Source organism: Ixodes scapularis, unplaced genomic scaffold, assembly GCF_016920785.2.
Source record: "Ixodes scapularis isolate PalLabHiFi unplaced genomic scaffold, ASM1692078v2 ptg001568l_1__unscaffolded, whole genome shotgun sequence".
In the NCBI taxonomy this organism is placed as follows: domain Eukaryota; kingdom Metazoa; phylum Arthropoda; class Arachnida; order Ixodida; family Ixodidae; genus Ixodes; species Ixodes scapularis.
The window spans coordinates 1,355,345-1,370,382 of NW_024610167.1; the positions used below are offsets into that span (position 1 = coordinate 1,355,345).

The 15,038-nt window shown below is 40.5% G+C and overlaps 1 protein-coding gene across 1 annotated transcript in view; it reads left to right on the plus strand.

Annotated features, from left to right (window-relative positions):
- The window catches only part of LOC8043935 (Down syndrome cell adhesion molecule-like protein Dscam2), a 288,829-nt gene that overhangs the window by 218,447 nt on the left and 55,344 nt on the right, over positions 1-15,038 (plus strand). The window contains exons 4-5 of the mRNA XM_042288283.1: positions 2,658-2,819; positions 11,523-11,669. Coding sequence (XP_042144217.1) covers positions 2,658-2,819; positions 11,523-11,669 — 309 coding nt within the window. The remainder of the gene's footprint in view (positions 1-2,657; positions 2,820-11,522; positions 11,670-15,038) is intronic.

The window sequence follows — 15,038 nt, forward strand, 5'->3', positions numbered from 1 at the left end:
TCGGAGCTCGGCGTAATGATGTCCCCGCAACCGCTACGCAAGATGAATACGAACATGCGCTCCGCATGCCGCAAATACTGTCTGCTCCTTGACGCCTCAGGCTCTGGCGTTACGCTCAGTGTAACAGTACGTGCGCTTGTTTTAGGTCGAAACATATTTCCAGCGTTGTCCTTCGCGAAGCATCCTTCGTAGGTCTCCACAACTGGCGCTTTCAAATTCTTTGCTGGAATGTAAACTCATTGGAGTTTTCAGAGCGCATAACTAGAGCTGCGCGGTTAAAGCGGGTTTTGTATTTCTTCAATTTTGGGTTTGCTTTACGGGGTTCGTTTTGTGTTGTTATAGATTCGCTACTTTTCGGCTTTTCGGTATTAGTTTTTGGAGTGGAACGAAAAATTGAGGCATATAGGGTTATATCGAAGAAATTAAAATGCAGGTATGGAAACCCTTATCGTCTATTGATTGTACGCGTGACCCGAAAAATTAAAACAATATCCCCGTACCGACAAAAATAAATTAAACGTGGTAAGATACGTGGTTCTGTACCAAGAACCGGCTTCGCATACAGCTTATTAGGTTTGTCTTCCGGGTTCAAGAATTCAAAGCTATTGTAAAAAAAAAAATAAACTTCCTCCCAAAAAGGTTTTTGCTTTTTTATATATGCAAGGGAAGGTTTATTTGGCGTTTTCTGTTTGACTTGGTTTTGTTACAACCGTCTCGTAAATGGCTTTTTTTCTAGGATTACCTGTATCTACCTAAAGCAAGCAACACATCCTATAAACAATTAGAGTGCTTATAGTCTAGACTGAAATAGGCAAATTATTGAGCTGTGGAAACATGCGCAGATCCTCCGTTACATTCCAGTAGGCGAAGATGTCATCAGAGATTGAGCCCGTTACATTTCAAGCCTTCGGTTCTCTTTTTTCAATATCATTAGATAAGCCTGAGTCTTGCCATAAAGCCTCAAAGTGCACTCTTAAATATACCTGTGTGTCAACTCTCCCGCAGAGCACTCGCTGCAATAACCAAAGCGTTTTAGGTGAGAGTTGAGACAGTGTGTACATTTAGACATAAAAGTTAAGTCTGCTATCTTAAATACTCCTGGTGATTTCATGACGCAATCATGTTTCGTTAATATAAAAACTTCCGTGTTCTAAAAAAAAAAAGAATAAAAACGTCTATATTGTGGTTTGTCTATATTGCGCTGAAAGAAATTTATATGTGTACCCAGCTCTTCCTTTAAAATATTGTCTATATTAGCGGTGACCAAATTAACAAAACACGACCGTATTGCCGGTGGGATAGTAAGAAACGCACAGCGGGATTAATTATATTCGCACTTCATGCTTTCTCATTCTTGATTTTTTGTAGTTATTGGCAAACGCCGTGTTCCTGTCTTCGCTGGAAATAAGAAGCAGCTCGGGAGTCAATGCGCCTTGCGATCTTTTAGCTGTAACTGACTCATTGACAGTTGAAGAAACGAAGGTCATGGCTTAGTTCTTGTTCCTGGATTCGTTTTCGGAGTTCTTGCCTGATGCAACACTCTCGTTGGCTGCAGAAGAGAATAAGATGCACGGGAGCTGCCAAATCCTGGGTTCATTAAATTGCCGGTTACTTCATACGGTGTCCCAAGCCGAACTTTCGCTGTAAAGCGTGCCGGAAAGGTCGGCCCCTGCATGATACAAAATTTAAAACTTTCGCCGAATGTGTAATGAGCAGGGACGTATTACCTTGGAAAATGTCAAGTTGTACCTAAATTTCTGTGTAAATGAGTGCAAAAAACTAGCCAAAGTCAAGTTTGGGCGTGTTCGCAGGCAACGAAGATAGTGACGCTGCTTACTTGTGCCGCCATTTCCCGATAAGCACAGCCGGTATACGACGCACCATGGTGTCTGATCGCTGCGACTATCAGGAGATGGCGCCACAAGTAAATAGCGTCCGTAACTCCGTAGTCTGCGAACGTGCCCAACCTTAATTTTGCTGTTTTTTTAGTCTAATTGTCTATGGAGCAAGAAAACTGCGCCCTGAAATTAGAAACTGTAGCACTTACTTGTCAGTGCACATGCAATAAAAGTTTACGTGTTTTTTTCGTGTGTTTTTTTTTTTTTTTGTAGGGGCGCCGTTTGGCACGGCTTGTTTTACAGCCTAAGGTCCGCTTGTAACAAGTTATAGAAGTAAAGGCAACCATGACGCATGAGAAAGCACTATTTGAAGAATCAGAAGGGCGTCTTTTATTTTATTCCGCCCCTGTGACGCGCCGCCATTTTCAGCTTAAAAGCAGAGCCTCCACACAGTTGGCACTGCAAAGAACGACGGAACCACAGGAAGAACATAGTGTGTCATTACCTTCATGCTAAGCCATTGACCGTGAGAGCAGCACATGTAATGTTCTGCCGAATTTCACATCGCGGACTTAGTTTTAATGTCTAATTAGAATTTAAACTTTGTTATTTTGTCAAGCGTTTTATTTAGGATGGAGTCATTGGCTATCCAATATTTTATAAATAAATTTGACCAAATAAAGGAACTAAAATGAAAGGTGTTTATATTCTGTCACATAAGTTAAGGCCTCATGAAAACAACAGGCGCCATAGCGGTACGTGCTTTCATTAAAACACTAAAAGAAGTTATTTTAACGAGCTTTTGATTTCCTTTGACAGTGGTGCAGCACCCGTACAAGCCCCAAGTGTTCGACGAATTCGTCATCTCGGGCAACACGGCCGTGTTCCGCTGCAGTGTCCCGAGTTTCGTGAAGGACTTCGTGGACTTTGTTTCCTGGCACAGGGACGACGGCCTGACCATCACAAGTACATCTGACAGAGGTAATTCTAATTTTGGTAATAGTCCTGACGATTCAGCTGGGCGAATACGTGGCAGCTGCAAGAAGAGTCGATGATGCTCAAACTCCAGTCTCGTATCCTTTTAGTCGTGCCCAATGCACTCAGGTCGGCAATAGAAACTGTAGAAAAATTGTCAGTGACGTCATGCAATTACTTGCTTATGTTGGTAGAAGGAAGGTGACTATTTTTATTTCTTCGCAAATATTGGGAGCGCCAGTACAATTGCGTGAAACTCTGTTGGTGACAGTCCTAAAGTCCAGATTGCAGACAATGGACTAATTTCTGAAAACATAAAATAGAGAGAGAACCCAGATACATTTTTAGTTCCATAGTCTAGATAACGAAAATTATTCTTATGTTTGTCGGTAGGGATTTTGAACACGAGACATGAGAATTACCGCTAATGCCGAAGACGAATACATTTTCTTGCAAAGATAGCTAGGGAAACGTTTTGAAAATCGGAGTTAAACAATACTTGCTGTTTTTTTTTGTGAATCAATGAATAGGCCATTATTTGGCATTACACATTCACCGCGCTAGAAATAGATCAGCTGGCATTACAGAAAATACTCAATTTAGATTCGTTCTAACGCCCATAATATTAAACCGATGAGCGCTCATTGCTGTAAAACAAGAAATCCCACTCTACATTATCCGCTAGCATTCTTGGTCTTTCTGGAAAAGAAGAGAATTTAAAGAATTGAAATTAAAGAAAAAAAAGACACAATTAAGAAGTTGAGAATAATAGAAACGTATTTAGCAAACTCAGTCGAATCTTCTTTTATAAGATAGTTTAGTTATTACCATATAAAAACTCTAGAAAACTGTGTTACTGATAATTGGAATTATCCAAAGCGTTGATTTTTTTATTGTTTTTGCTCAAACCTTTTAAAGACTCTAGCCGACGGCTCTTGCTTTCCATCACGTCACTAACATAATACGCTTGTACCAAGCTGCATCTGACGTGGTTTCTCTCCAGGAACGCTGTATTCTTGTACTTCGGATATTTGTACGGGATATATTATATAACATGTGGATAATATACGCGTAACTAATCATATTCGGGGACAACATTTTGAGCAGTGCAACCAAAATTGCGCATGTGATACTTTCTTGTTTCTTAAACAGTAGCACTAATTTGAGTGCATTTCTCTTTTTTTTTAAGAAACAAACGGCATTTTTTTTAATTTGTAAAATATTTCTGACTAACTTGTGTAAGACGTTTCTCACCACATATTTAAAATATCGAAAATTATCAAGATATGTTCATGTAGCTATGAAGGTTTAATTTTTGTTTTAGTCGGGCACCCTTAGCTTCCATCTCGAAAGCTCTAAACACTGAAAACCTGTAATGCTAGACAATGCACTTCTGCGTAGCAATGCGTGCACATAATGTTGTGAGAATTATGTTTTTTGAGAGATCACTCCATAACAGAATTATTCCCGTTACTAGAAAAATGTAAGGTATTACAATTGCACATTACCGAGCCTTAAATGCAATGAATTTAGGTTACAAATTACTTTCGCTGAAAAACAAAAAATTACGTTACTTATTACTTTACAAATTACATTCACGTTGCCTTTACTGTACACTGAGAAACAACAGCAATAAAAGCCATTTTGATGTTTTAAAAAAACGTCTGGACCACGACTTTCTATTTCTAAGACGGCCGCATTACGGTAGTCCTTGTAAACATCAAATATAGATTTTAAGAGAAATAATATGTGTGCACTCCGTCACCCTGTAAGGTGACAAGGCAGCGAAAGCTGCGACCACACCCGTCTTCCCTCTAGCTTGCAACGACCAAAGATGATCCCTGGGATTCAGCAAACGAAGCTAGCGGTGCATATGCTCAGTAGCAGCGTTTACCTCAGCTAGCAGATTCATGTGAAAAAAAAAAAAAATCTACGAAAGCTCACTTTGAAAGGAGCCTTTCCATGACGAGCGCAACGTCTCAAAGCGGCCGCCTTGTACCTGCAGCTCTGAAGTGGTGACAGCTTATGCATTAACGGATTATAGTTGCATGTAGTCCTGAATAAAGCATCGGCGCGAGAGCTCGTTTTCGAGCCTTAGTCGAGCGGATGGTCGCACACTGATGTTGCTAAAGTTTTTCTGTTAAGTTCATATTAAAAAAAAAAAAATAACGAGTAATTAAAGTATTCTATTACCAATATTTATAGCAAAATTACATTATAAATTACTGCCGCAAATACGTATCGTGGCAATTAAAGTCTATTTGAAAACGGAACAAATTACAACCGCGAATTTGCTTGTAAAGGAATATTTACCAAGTCTGCTGCACAAGCGAGAGGTTTGACTAAACCCCTAGCAAGCACTCACTATCAAAGTGCGTGTGCGGGAGTTCAGCGAATAATATATACAATAAAAAACGCAGGTTTATATGTGCGTAAATTTCCCTAATGAGCAACTGCATCAATATCAAAATCCTGTGTTCTTTTATTTGATTCAACATTACAAGAATGTCTACGTTGATTGATAGCTTGGTAGAATACATTATGAATACGGCGCCTGTTTGGAGCTGGTATGATGAATTTTCTTTTTAATAATTAATTTGTTGTACAGAAGCAATAATCAATATGATACATTAACAACGATTTAGGTCACCGTTGCTCCTCGAGAATGCCGATATCTTTTTATTATACAGCTAAGTTTCGATAGTGCGGTTCATTGTTTACTAGCATTCTGTGATCGGCTCCCTTTCAGTTTGGTAATTTTTCCCAGATAATTTATTCCTTTCACGTATCTGGCCCTGAGTTACCTCTCTTTGAGTGAACACGTGCGGAGATAACACAAAATTAATTATCGATTACGAAGCTTGGAGAGACTTACCATTATACTCCGTACAGGAAAATAATAAAACATGGGTGCAGATCGTTTTCGTGCAAGGGGTTCGTTATACTTTAGAGCAGTAGAAGCTCAACGGCGCACGATTACTGGAAGGGTCGATGGAACGATTTCCGTAGTCTGCGCAAATATCTCGTAGAAGAAATGACTGACGTTAATAATCTATGAAAAATGCGTTCGTTTTTTCACCACAAGCAAGATAAATCGCAGAAAAAATAAAGAAATACGAGTATTGTTCACCAATCAACTAGCAGCCAGAGCAAGGGGCCCCGATATCTGGAGCCAATTGTATGCCGCAAATGTTGCTCGTAACCACGCTCTGGGGTTGGGAAAGCTTAGGACACTTGCTAAGTTCAAGATATCAGTATGGTTCAGATATTGTTGACGGTGGAGCGATAGGACCTGGGCCACTACCCGATTGTTTGTTGACCTATTGATTATCACGAGCCCAAATCGAGTGCTCACGCAATGCTGGAGTCCGATTAATAAGGCGTAGTTCTATGTCGTCATTGTGGAGTACTGCGACCCCGCCGCTACGTCATTATGTTTTGCGAAGGAGAAGTTGAAAGGAAACGCTCGTTTTTGACCTGGGAATTACACCGCAACAAATGAGTTTCTTATTCAGTGCCGTTGCGGGCGTGTGTACTACGGCTCCACTACAGCCAATTAGATCGTGTAAAGTGAAAAAAATTCAAGCGAAAATCGTAGCGCTGCCCTGTTCACGTGTTAAACATTTACACGCGTGCTAAGCATGTCCGCTCGGGCCAGTCACCGGAGGGTACGAGTCGGCTCATCAATGTTGTGAACGATACGATTACAGAGAATTAACGAGCACTAAATACAATTATTTATTCCCAGAAGTACACTCTCAAGTTGTGGTAGTTGGTAGGTTTTAGGAATAAGTGCCAGCTAAAATGTAAACATAAACACAAAGGATAGAAAGGAACAAACGCAGGGCTGACAAACAACTATGTTATAATTTGTACTGACATGAGGCGTGTGTTGTGGCGTGGTGTTTTCTTGAAAATGGCGTTGTTCTTCGCAAGAAATTGTGATTTCCCTTTTGTCGATCATTTCACACATGTTGCAGTGACTTTCTTTTTATATGCCTATTATTAACCTCGATTCATCTGTACATTCTTGATTTCCTTCGCACAGGTATATTTTTTCACGTTTTTAAACATAAAGCAATGTTAAAACGCAATATTTTAATATTATTAAGGTAGAGACCGCGACATCATTCCATCATTTTTAACATCAACATCATTTTTAACATCATTTTTAAGGTAACTGAGAGTAAGATTTAATTTTACGGAGAGTAATATGTAATATTATTATTATTGTGGTAACTACCGCGACATTATTCGCAAATAAATAGAGAAGCCCTATCTTTTCATTAAGCACGAATTGTTGTCCGCGTTATCACTCACGAAGCTTGAGCATCATAGGGCGTGTATTATATAGCACTTACGTTCGAAAATATCTGTTCCAGAATTACAATCAGAGGGGCACCATGTTAAATGTTCAAGCGCTGGCTACTATTTAGTGTAAACGTTATTGGTTATTGGCTGTTTCGGCAGTTGCACGTCTCCATAAGAAATATTCAAAATAGCGCGATTGAACCTAAAGTGATAAGCGTCTTGTCCCAGAAGCTGCGTTCCCAAGTAGCACACTTCCTGGGCCCAGGCGTGGGCCAGACTGGCGCGACCTAGAGCCAACTTGGCACAAGCCTGGCACAAGCTTGCGCGAAAATTTACCAAACACCTTACAAAAAGTAAAGTTTACTTTCTCGTAACACACGCGCTGGCAACAAAATCAAAACAAAACTATTGCGGGCATCAAAGGCGCGATTGAACCGTACATGCGCGGTCCATGCCTTTACAGTTTTTTAAGTCACACCGCATCTCGAACTTCTAGGGCCACTTCCGTTCTATAAATTGGATACCTTAGAAACCAGAGTGTTTTCCGGACCAACAAACAACTAAAGTGGAATTAGTGCAAACTGTTCTTTTAATGCAGACATCATTTATAAAATCTGTGATTGAAGGCAGTGCGCCGGCAGATACATTCGAGCTACGTAGGTGATTATGTTCTCTCGCGACGCCCGTCGGAGAATCGGGGCACATTCTTGTTTCAGGAGAAATTCTCGGCTCCATAATCAATGGTGAATAGAAAGAAGAGGACAAACGAGAAGGAAGGGGAATAAGATGTCTGAGAAGAAGAGACAAGAAAGAGCAAAATAGGACGCCTCAAACCCGGTGAATAATGAGGCCAAAATCCTGGCCGGTCCCCGAGAGAGGCAGTCCTAGATGATTACTGCGTCTTGCGCACACGCGAACGATTCCGTTTGAGCCCGAGTTTCGGAATTGCTGCAGCCTACTTTCAGCACCCAGAAATAGCACTCTTGGGCTCTAGAGCCTAAATAAATAACTCATTAATAAACATTTTAGGCGCCTGGCTTGGATAAGTATGTAACATAATTTAACAAGTATCAAAGCACTAAAAAATCTCGGTTACCTTTGGCGTACTCAACGTGTTGCGCCACGAGATACTAAACTCCTGACGTAAAAAACACACTAATCCGCAGCTGTATCACCCAGAAGGGTTCAATTGTTGAAGTCCATATAAACAGTCGGATATGAAAAATGTGTAGGCAAAGCAGAATTAAGCAGTACGTTTCATTTCTAGCCGCTAGGACAGCGTATTCTCACCCTCCCCCGCCCTTATAGCATTAGGCCTGAGTCCCCTTTCTGCGCATCGTCGCATCGAAAATGTGAGGTTCCTATACTTTATTTTAGTGAATTGATCTCGTTACACCTCTTTAAGTTAATATCTAAATATTAACAACGCCATATCTACAAGGAGTCACCATGACTTGAATATTTCACCCTTTTTTGCGCTTACCGATATTTTCAAGCACAGTTTCTTTACCCGAATATTTATAATTTAGGAGTCATTACAGGGAAATAATCGATTACTATCGCCTGATGGGTTTCTGTGTGCCGTTGGCAACGATTGATCTTGATTTTTTCATGTTGTTTTATGTTCTGTGCTTGTTGCACGACCACATTTTGTTTTGTAGTCCCATACCTCAGCTCAGAGGGCTGTAGTGTGTACACACAAATAGATTAAATAAATAAATAAACCTCGCTCAATATCTTTCTCTTTGGTTGGTGGGGTGGTTATCTTGTGATACACACCCTATCTGTGGACTGAAAGCTATTTTTCTTGAGTTAAACGTCCCTTTAAGGCAAAGGGTTATATATTTGGTTAATTTTGCAGCATTTACGAGAAACTACTCACACGTACGTGATCTCTGCTACCACTCATGGGTGGACGCTCAGATTCACTTCGGAGGTCGGAGTGTTTCAAACTAGTAACCATCAAGACTGGGGCGTACGAGGTTAAGTGACACAATATTCGCAAAGCACAGCGCTCGAACGATAGCTTCGTTAGAGTTTTAATACAGCAGGCGGTCTTACCGGCAGGCTGATAAGGACATACGAAGGATTTGCACAAGTGGGGACTTGTCAAATATGCTCATATATATTTGACCGCAGGTTGCTGGTACTCATATGGCTTGGTTCGTCTTTCTATTAAACATTTTGCTTAAGATTATGTTGGGATTTTTAGAAGTCACGCTGGTCGTGCGTTTATTTTTTGTTGAAAAATTTGAAGTGAAGTGGAATGCGGAGATAACGAGTGCACTTGAAAAGTATATTGTTGTATATTTAAGTTTTAAAACGTTACTGGCTGCAAACGTAGCACGTGCAACATGTGAAACTCCAAACCCAGCATGCTTCTTGTTCTTGTAATTACATTCCAAATTTCTTTTATGCGCTCTTAGAGACAGAGGTATGCCAGCACGACGTAAGTGCATGCTTCGTCGAGTTCGTGATCTATAGTGCAAAGCAAAACTTGGAGGTTGTTTAGGCTTCGCCTTTAAGAGTAAAAGTCAATAGCGTTGTCAGTGCCGGTTCGCATTGGCTTCGTGAATCGCTTCTGGTGCTCTTGCTGCTGGTGTGCAGGAAGTGCGGGGATCATGACCTAATCAGTACCGTGTCTAGCTCGGAATCGAAAGATAGTTGTTTTGAAACCCGTCTAAAATTATAACCATTTTTCTTTAGGGCAAATGATTTACTTTTTTCCCCCGCGCGAGTTCATGTTGATGTGACGTCATAACCCTATTGACCAATGAGGATTTGTTTGTGTCACGGCACCAACATTGGCCTTTTTGCAACGCCACCGAGGCCGGCTTTGCTGCTACTCGAGCTCATTTACGCTTTCGCTCAAAAAGCGCAAAGGAAAAGGCTGATTCTAAGAGAGATCGAACCTGCAGGTTCAATCAACATTTTTTTTTCTGAATTTTTTATATGTGATGTACACATAAATGAATCACACGAAACGGAACTTTTTGACTCGAAAACTCGTTTCCACTACGAGAAAAAAAAAATGTCTCAAGATTGCGCGACGGCCCTGCTCGCAGCGCGGACTGCATTGGTTTCCAAATTTGCGATTCTGTGGAAGGCAGGCAAAGAGTGGTACACCAAAAGAGTTTCCTGTTTTATGTAACACACCAAAGTGTATGTCAGCTGCATGAAATTATTATTGGCTTTATGAAATAAAATGTATATATATATATAACATTTATAACTTATGACCAGGTGAAAGAAATTCAATAACTTTCAGACATTCTACCACATTGTGTTGGCATTAGCGAGTTTGAAAAGTACACGTAATATAGGCCAGGGCATCTAAATTATTTCCGCAAAATATGAACTTCCGATAAATATGTCAATATAGCAAAACATATCTTGAAAAAAAAAACATTTTCAATAAAATATATTTATTGGAGAAAACTTAATAAAAACCCGGTCTCGATTTCATTATTACTCCGGGATACAACTCTCCTTAGGCCAGGCAAAAAGATCGTACAAAAATATGTTGCACCATTTGCTTGGTACAAAAGTTCTATGCGGTCGAAGTGGCAGTTGCGAAGCGTCTTGACTCCGGCGTTTTTCGCTTCACCCCGCTGCTGGCACCTTTTCTTTTTTTTAAGAAAACGCAACGTTTTTCTTTCTTTTTTTTTTGCCACGAGTAACAAAATTATCTGCTGTAGCTTGCTGTAATAAAAAAACATCTCTCCAGATTTCTTTTTTCTTGTGGCTGTTCACGGAAACTCAAGAAAGTTTATGCACCTTGATAGCGCTTGGACTTCGAAAGTCTCGTTTATTCCAAATGCACGGAATAAAAGAACGACTCCTCGGGTACAAGGCTACAGGGCGCTTATCTTACGGCGAACCCAAGGAGGAGGTTTACGTTTGCCACGAATTACGTGGTCCGCGGTCGCTGTCACAGTCAGGAGTTGGTTAGATATTTGAGCTCAGGTTTACCGCGGGGCAAACGTACACGCCCCCTTTGTCTCCGCCGTAACACGAGCGCCCTGTAGCCTTGTACCGGAGGCGTCGTTCTTTGCTAGCCTGTGAGGTGGAAAAAATTGCCGAGCATCTTACGTGGAAAAACAATATGGTATCGTACAAGATAATAAAAGTAGGACATTACTATCCCACAAACCCCTCCACTCTTTTCAAATTATTAGATAAAAAAAGATTAGATAAAAAAAAAACCTAGAGAAGATATGAGTCAAGAGGAGGAAGTCACCATCCACGACGAGCGAGTAGAGTCTTAAAAAAAAAAACTTGATATGCCTTTTTTTTTAACTGCGATTGATTGGATTTTTTTTATGGGGGGGGGAGGGAGGGAATTGTTGTTTAAGGTACGCCTTTCTGATTTCATTCCCGAATGTGTCTTTCTCGCAGGAAAGTACAGCGTCCTGCCCAGTGGCGAACTTTACGTCCGAAACACCGGGCCCAGCGACAGACTCAGAAGCTATCATTGCAAAACCAAGCACAAGCTCACGAACGAAGTAATCGTCAGTGCTACGTCCGGGAGACTTTTCCTTCAAGGTAAAAGGTTAATGTAAACTCGTTGTGCAATTGCGTACGAAAAGTAAAATATCCGAGCGCGTGGCATCGAAGTTTTGCTGACCTTTCTATCACAAGGAAGCTTAGTTATTTTCGACACTTCAGCGGCTGTTACATTTACAACGCCAGGTTCCGCCTGGCCGACTGTTGCTGACTTAATACTGATTTCAATGTCGTTTGTGAGGGTTTGCCGCAAAAAAAATTTAAGATCAAGCGCGGCTGAAACCACTAAGTTAGCGAGTTTAACCTTCAGTTTTTTCAGTTTTTGGGTGTTTGGAAATTAGTTCGCAAAATAAAATAATATATGAGGTCTTATGTTATTTCACGGATAACGCTAATTAATCAAATTGAGAATCTTCTACGCCGCCAGCTTGATTCAAAAACAACGCCGAAATCGGTGTTGACTGAGCGATCGTTTGCCTACTAAGCCGAGTTGTGCTCGTTACTTGCAAATTTTATGGATTACAATTACAAACTACCAAGAATAAAATGTAATAGAAGACCGCTACAAGTTACTTTTTTTGGAAAGTAACGGATTATTTACTCGTTACGTCACGAATTACTTTCACCTTACTTTTCCCGTACGCTTATCAAGAAAACAGTAAAAACAATTCTGATGTTCTCAAACATGTTCTGAAAGATTACATTCCATTTTTTATACGCCCTCAATATAATAATCCTTGTAAAAATATAGTGTTGGATATTAAACAAAGGATTCAGGCGTGCTCCGTTCACCGACCATTCGACAAGGCAGGGAAAGCTGCAGCCACACCCGTCATCCCGCTGGCTTACGGCGACCGGCAATTATCCCAGGAATTCTTCAGACAAAACTAGCAGTACGTAGGCTCGGTAGCAGCGCCTACCTTCGCTACATCAAAACGACAACTCCTACTGTTGTTTTCTTGATCTTTGTTTTTTGCATATTTCTTTATGCCTTGCACGTTTTTTGTAGTAGTTCCAGTGACAGGTGATACAAAAATCGTGTTTTCTTTTCAGTTATTCTCCTCTGAACGTTGCTTTTTAGTTAGTCGAACTTGCTTTTTCTTTTTGTTGCAGAATTTGCTGTTGATATTGCCCCAGTATTTGTTTAATGCTCATACTTTTTGTTTTAGTAACGAGGGATTAAAGTAATTTGTTACCAATATTTTGTAACCAAATTACCTTACAAACTGCAGCCTTAGGAAACAAAGTGGCAATCACAAGACGACTTGAAAAAGTAACAGCTTACAATTAATCTTTTACTCGTAACGGATTACCTCCCAACTCTGCGACAAAGCAAGGAATGACGACGCAAATCAAACGGCCGCTCAAATGCCGCTCATGCACGCAATAGCCTAGACGAGAGTTAAACTTTCTTCCGTTAGGTGACATTGTGGATTTTTAGAGCCACACGCTCGCCTGGGATTTTTCACATCGTCCGCTACAGTACAGACTTAAAGGTATAGGCCGCGCTCGACAGCTCTGTTATCTGCATCGCTAGAGTTTAGCAGCACATACATATGATAATAAAGAATTCGCTTCTAAAGTACTTCCAGCAAGTTTTGTCGTTGAAAGGCATACTACGAGAATCATAAATTTACCTGTCCCGCTTGAGTTCCATGTGTCGAAATCAGAGCGAAAAGTTAATTTGTCTTCCTAACTTTGTTTACTCAATCCTACATTAAGAAAAACTGTCAGCTGCTTTTGATTGAAAAGTACTATCATTAATTTCATTCGGCACTTATTCAGCAGCTCTTTTATTTTGATTCAAAGAGGTCAAGCAGTCGAACAAACTATAGAAATGTGGAGAATGGAGCCTTCTTAATATATAGACTACATACTAAACAGCAAACATGCCTAGAGGAAGAGATCACGTAGAACACAGCACATTGCCCAACGTGTTTTGTTCTCTTTCTTTCTGCCTATGCGCTGCTTTAATGAGTGGTAAAAAAATAAAAACCTGTATTTTTATAGATTTCCCCGCAAACTTTAGTAGGGAATCTGAATTGGCGGTGTAGGCAACGATACGTAAATTTCCCCGCTAAGCAAAGCGAAAAAATAAACAAATGACGGGCGGACAAAGTATCGTTAAGAAGAATCATACGAAAAGAAAACATATGAAGCCTCATGATCGAAATTTCTTATTACCTCACTCAATCACAAAACTTTGAAAAAAACATTTTGTTACCGTTCTTTACAATTTTAAGTAGTTCAGTACAGTCTTTCGTATTTTAAACACGCATCATATACGTATAATGCTAAACATTATCGCTAAATGGATATTTATTAAACATTGGAGGAAGAACAGAATATTAAAATAATCATGCCCCATCTGACAAAAACAAATGATAGACAACCATCGCACTATTTCAAATTTACCTCGAAATTGTCAATTAAGAATGTGCATATAATATGCGTATGTTCCTTTCAGATGTTACGATTAGAGATTGGTTGTATGGGCGGAAATTTTATTTCATTTGTTCATTCGCTTGGTTACACTGATCTACGGCTTTCTGCTTAAAATAAAATCACAACCGCTATTTCGTGTTTTAAAGTGTCAATATCAAACCGCGCATGATAGCTCAATTTTTTTTATACGGGATAGAGTTTAGGAGTTTGTGTCTAAAAAAAGCCGGCGTCTGCGTCGGTAGCGTTGTGGGGGAAAAATCTTGATTGGTGGATAGGGTCCTTACGTCAGAGCACCATGACCTCGCAGGGGAATTCCAAACAACCCAAAACGCTCATGTAAAACGCGACATCACGCGTGGAATGAAGTTGATTAAAACATGACATGTCATGCGAACTAAAAGTCGCCGAATATCTGAAATGCTTTCACTTTATTAAGTAATGCATTTGCCTTAAAGAAAAATGTAAAGAATTTTAAGGGGGATTGATCTTACGGCCTTTCGTCGTTGAGCGCAAGACACGCTACTGACGAGACCACGCAAGGCACGCTTGCACGGCGAGTGAGAAGGCGATGCGAACGGGGCCCGAGGACTCTATCGCGTTGCACTTTTAAATACGAAGTTTCTGCGTCCTCCAATTTTTACCAAATAAACACTGCCTTAACGCAGACATCAAGCTTCCTACAATTCCCTGATACCGTAGCTTCGCGAACAAATGTTTGCTTCACTACCACCCTCCTCCGTGGCAATAGGTAATCGGCGGTTGACAACTTCCGGTTCCTGAAGGAATTTTGGTTTACTGTTGACAAACGACGACAATGAGCTGCGAGCATGTGCAAACGTGGCTTTGAAACCTCCAGACCGTAGTTTTCAGAACCATGCTTAGACGGGCTTGCAGATCATCGCCGTCGTTTGTCAAGAGCTAAACAAAATTTCCTAAGGAACCAGAAGTTGCCATATGACGCCC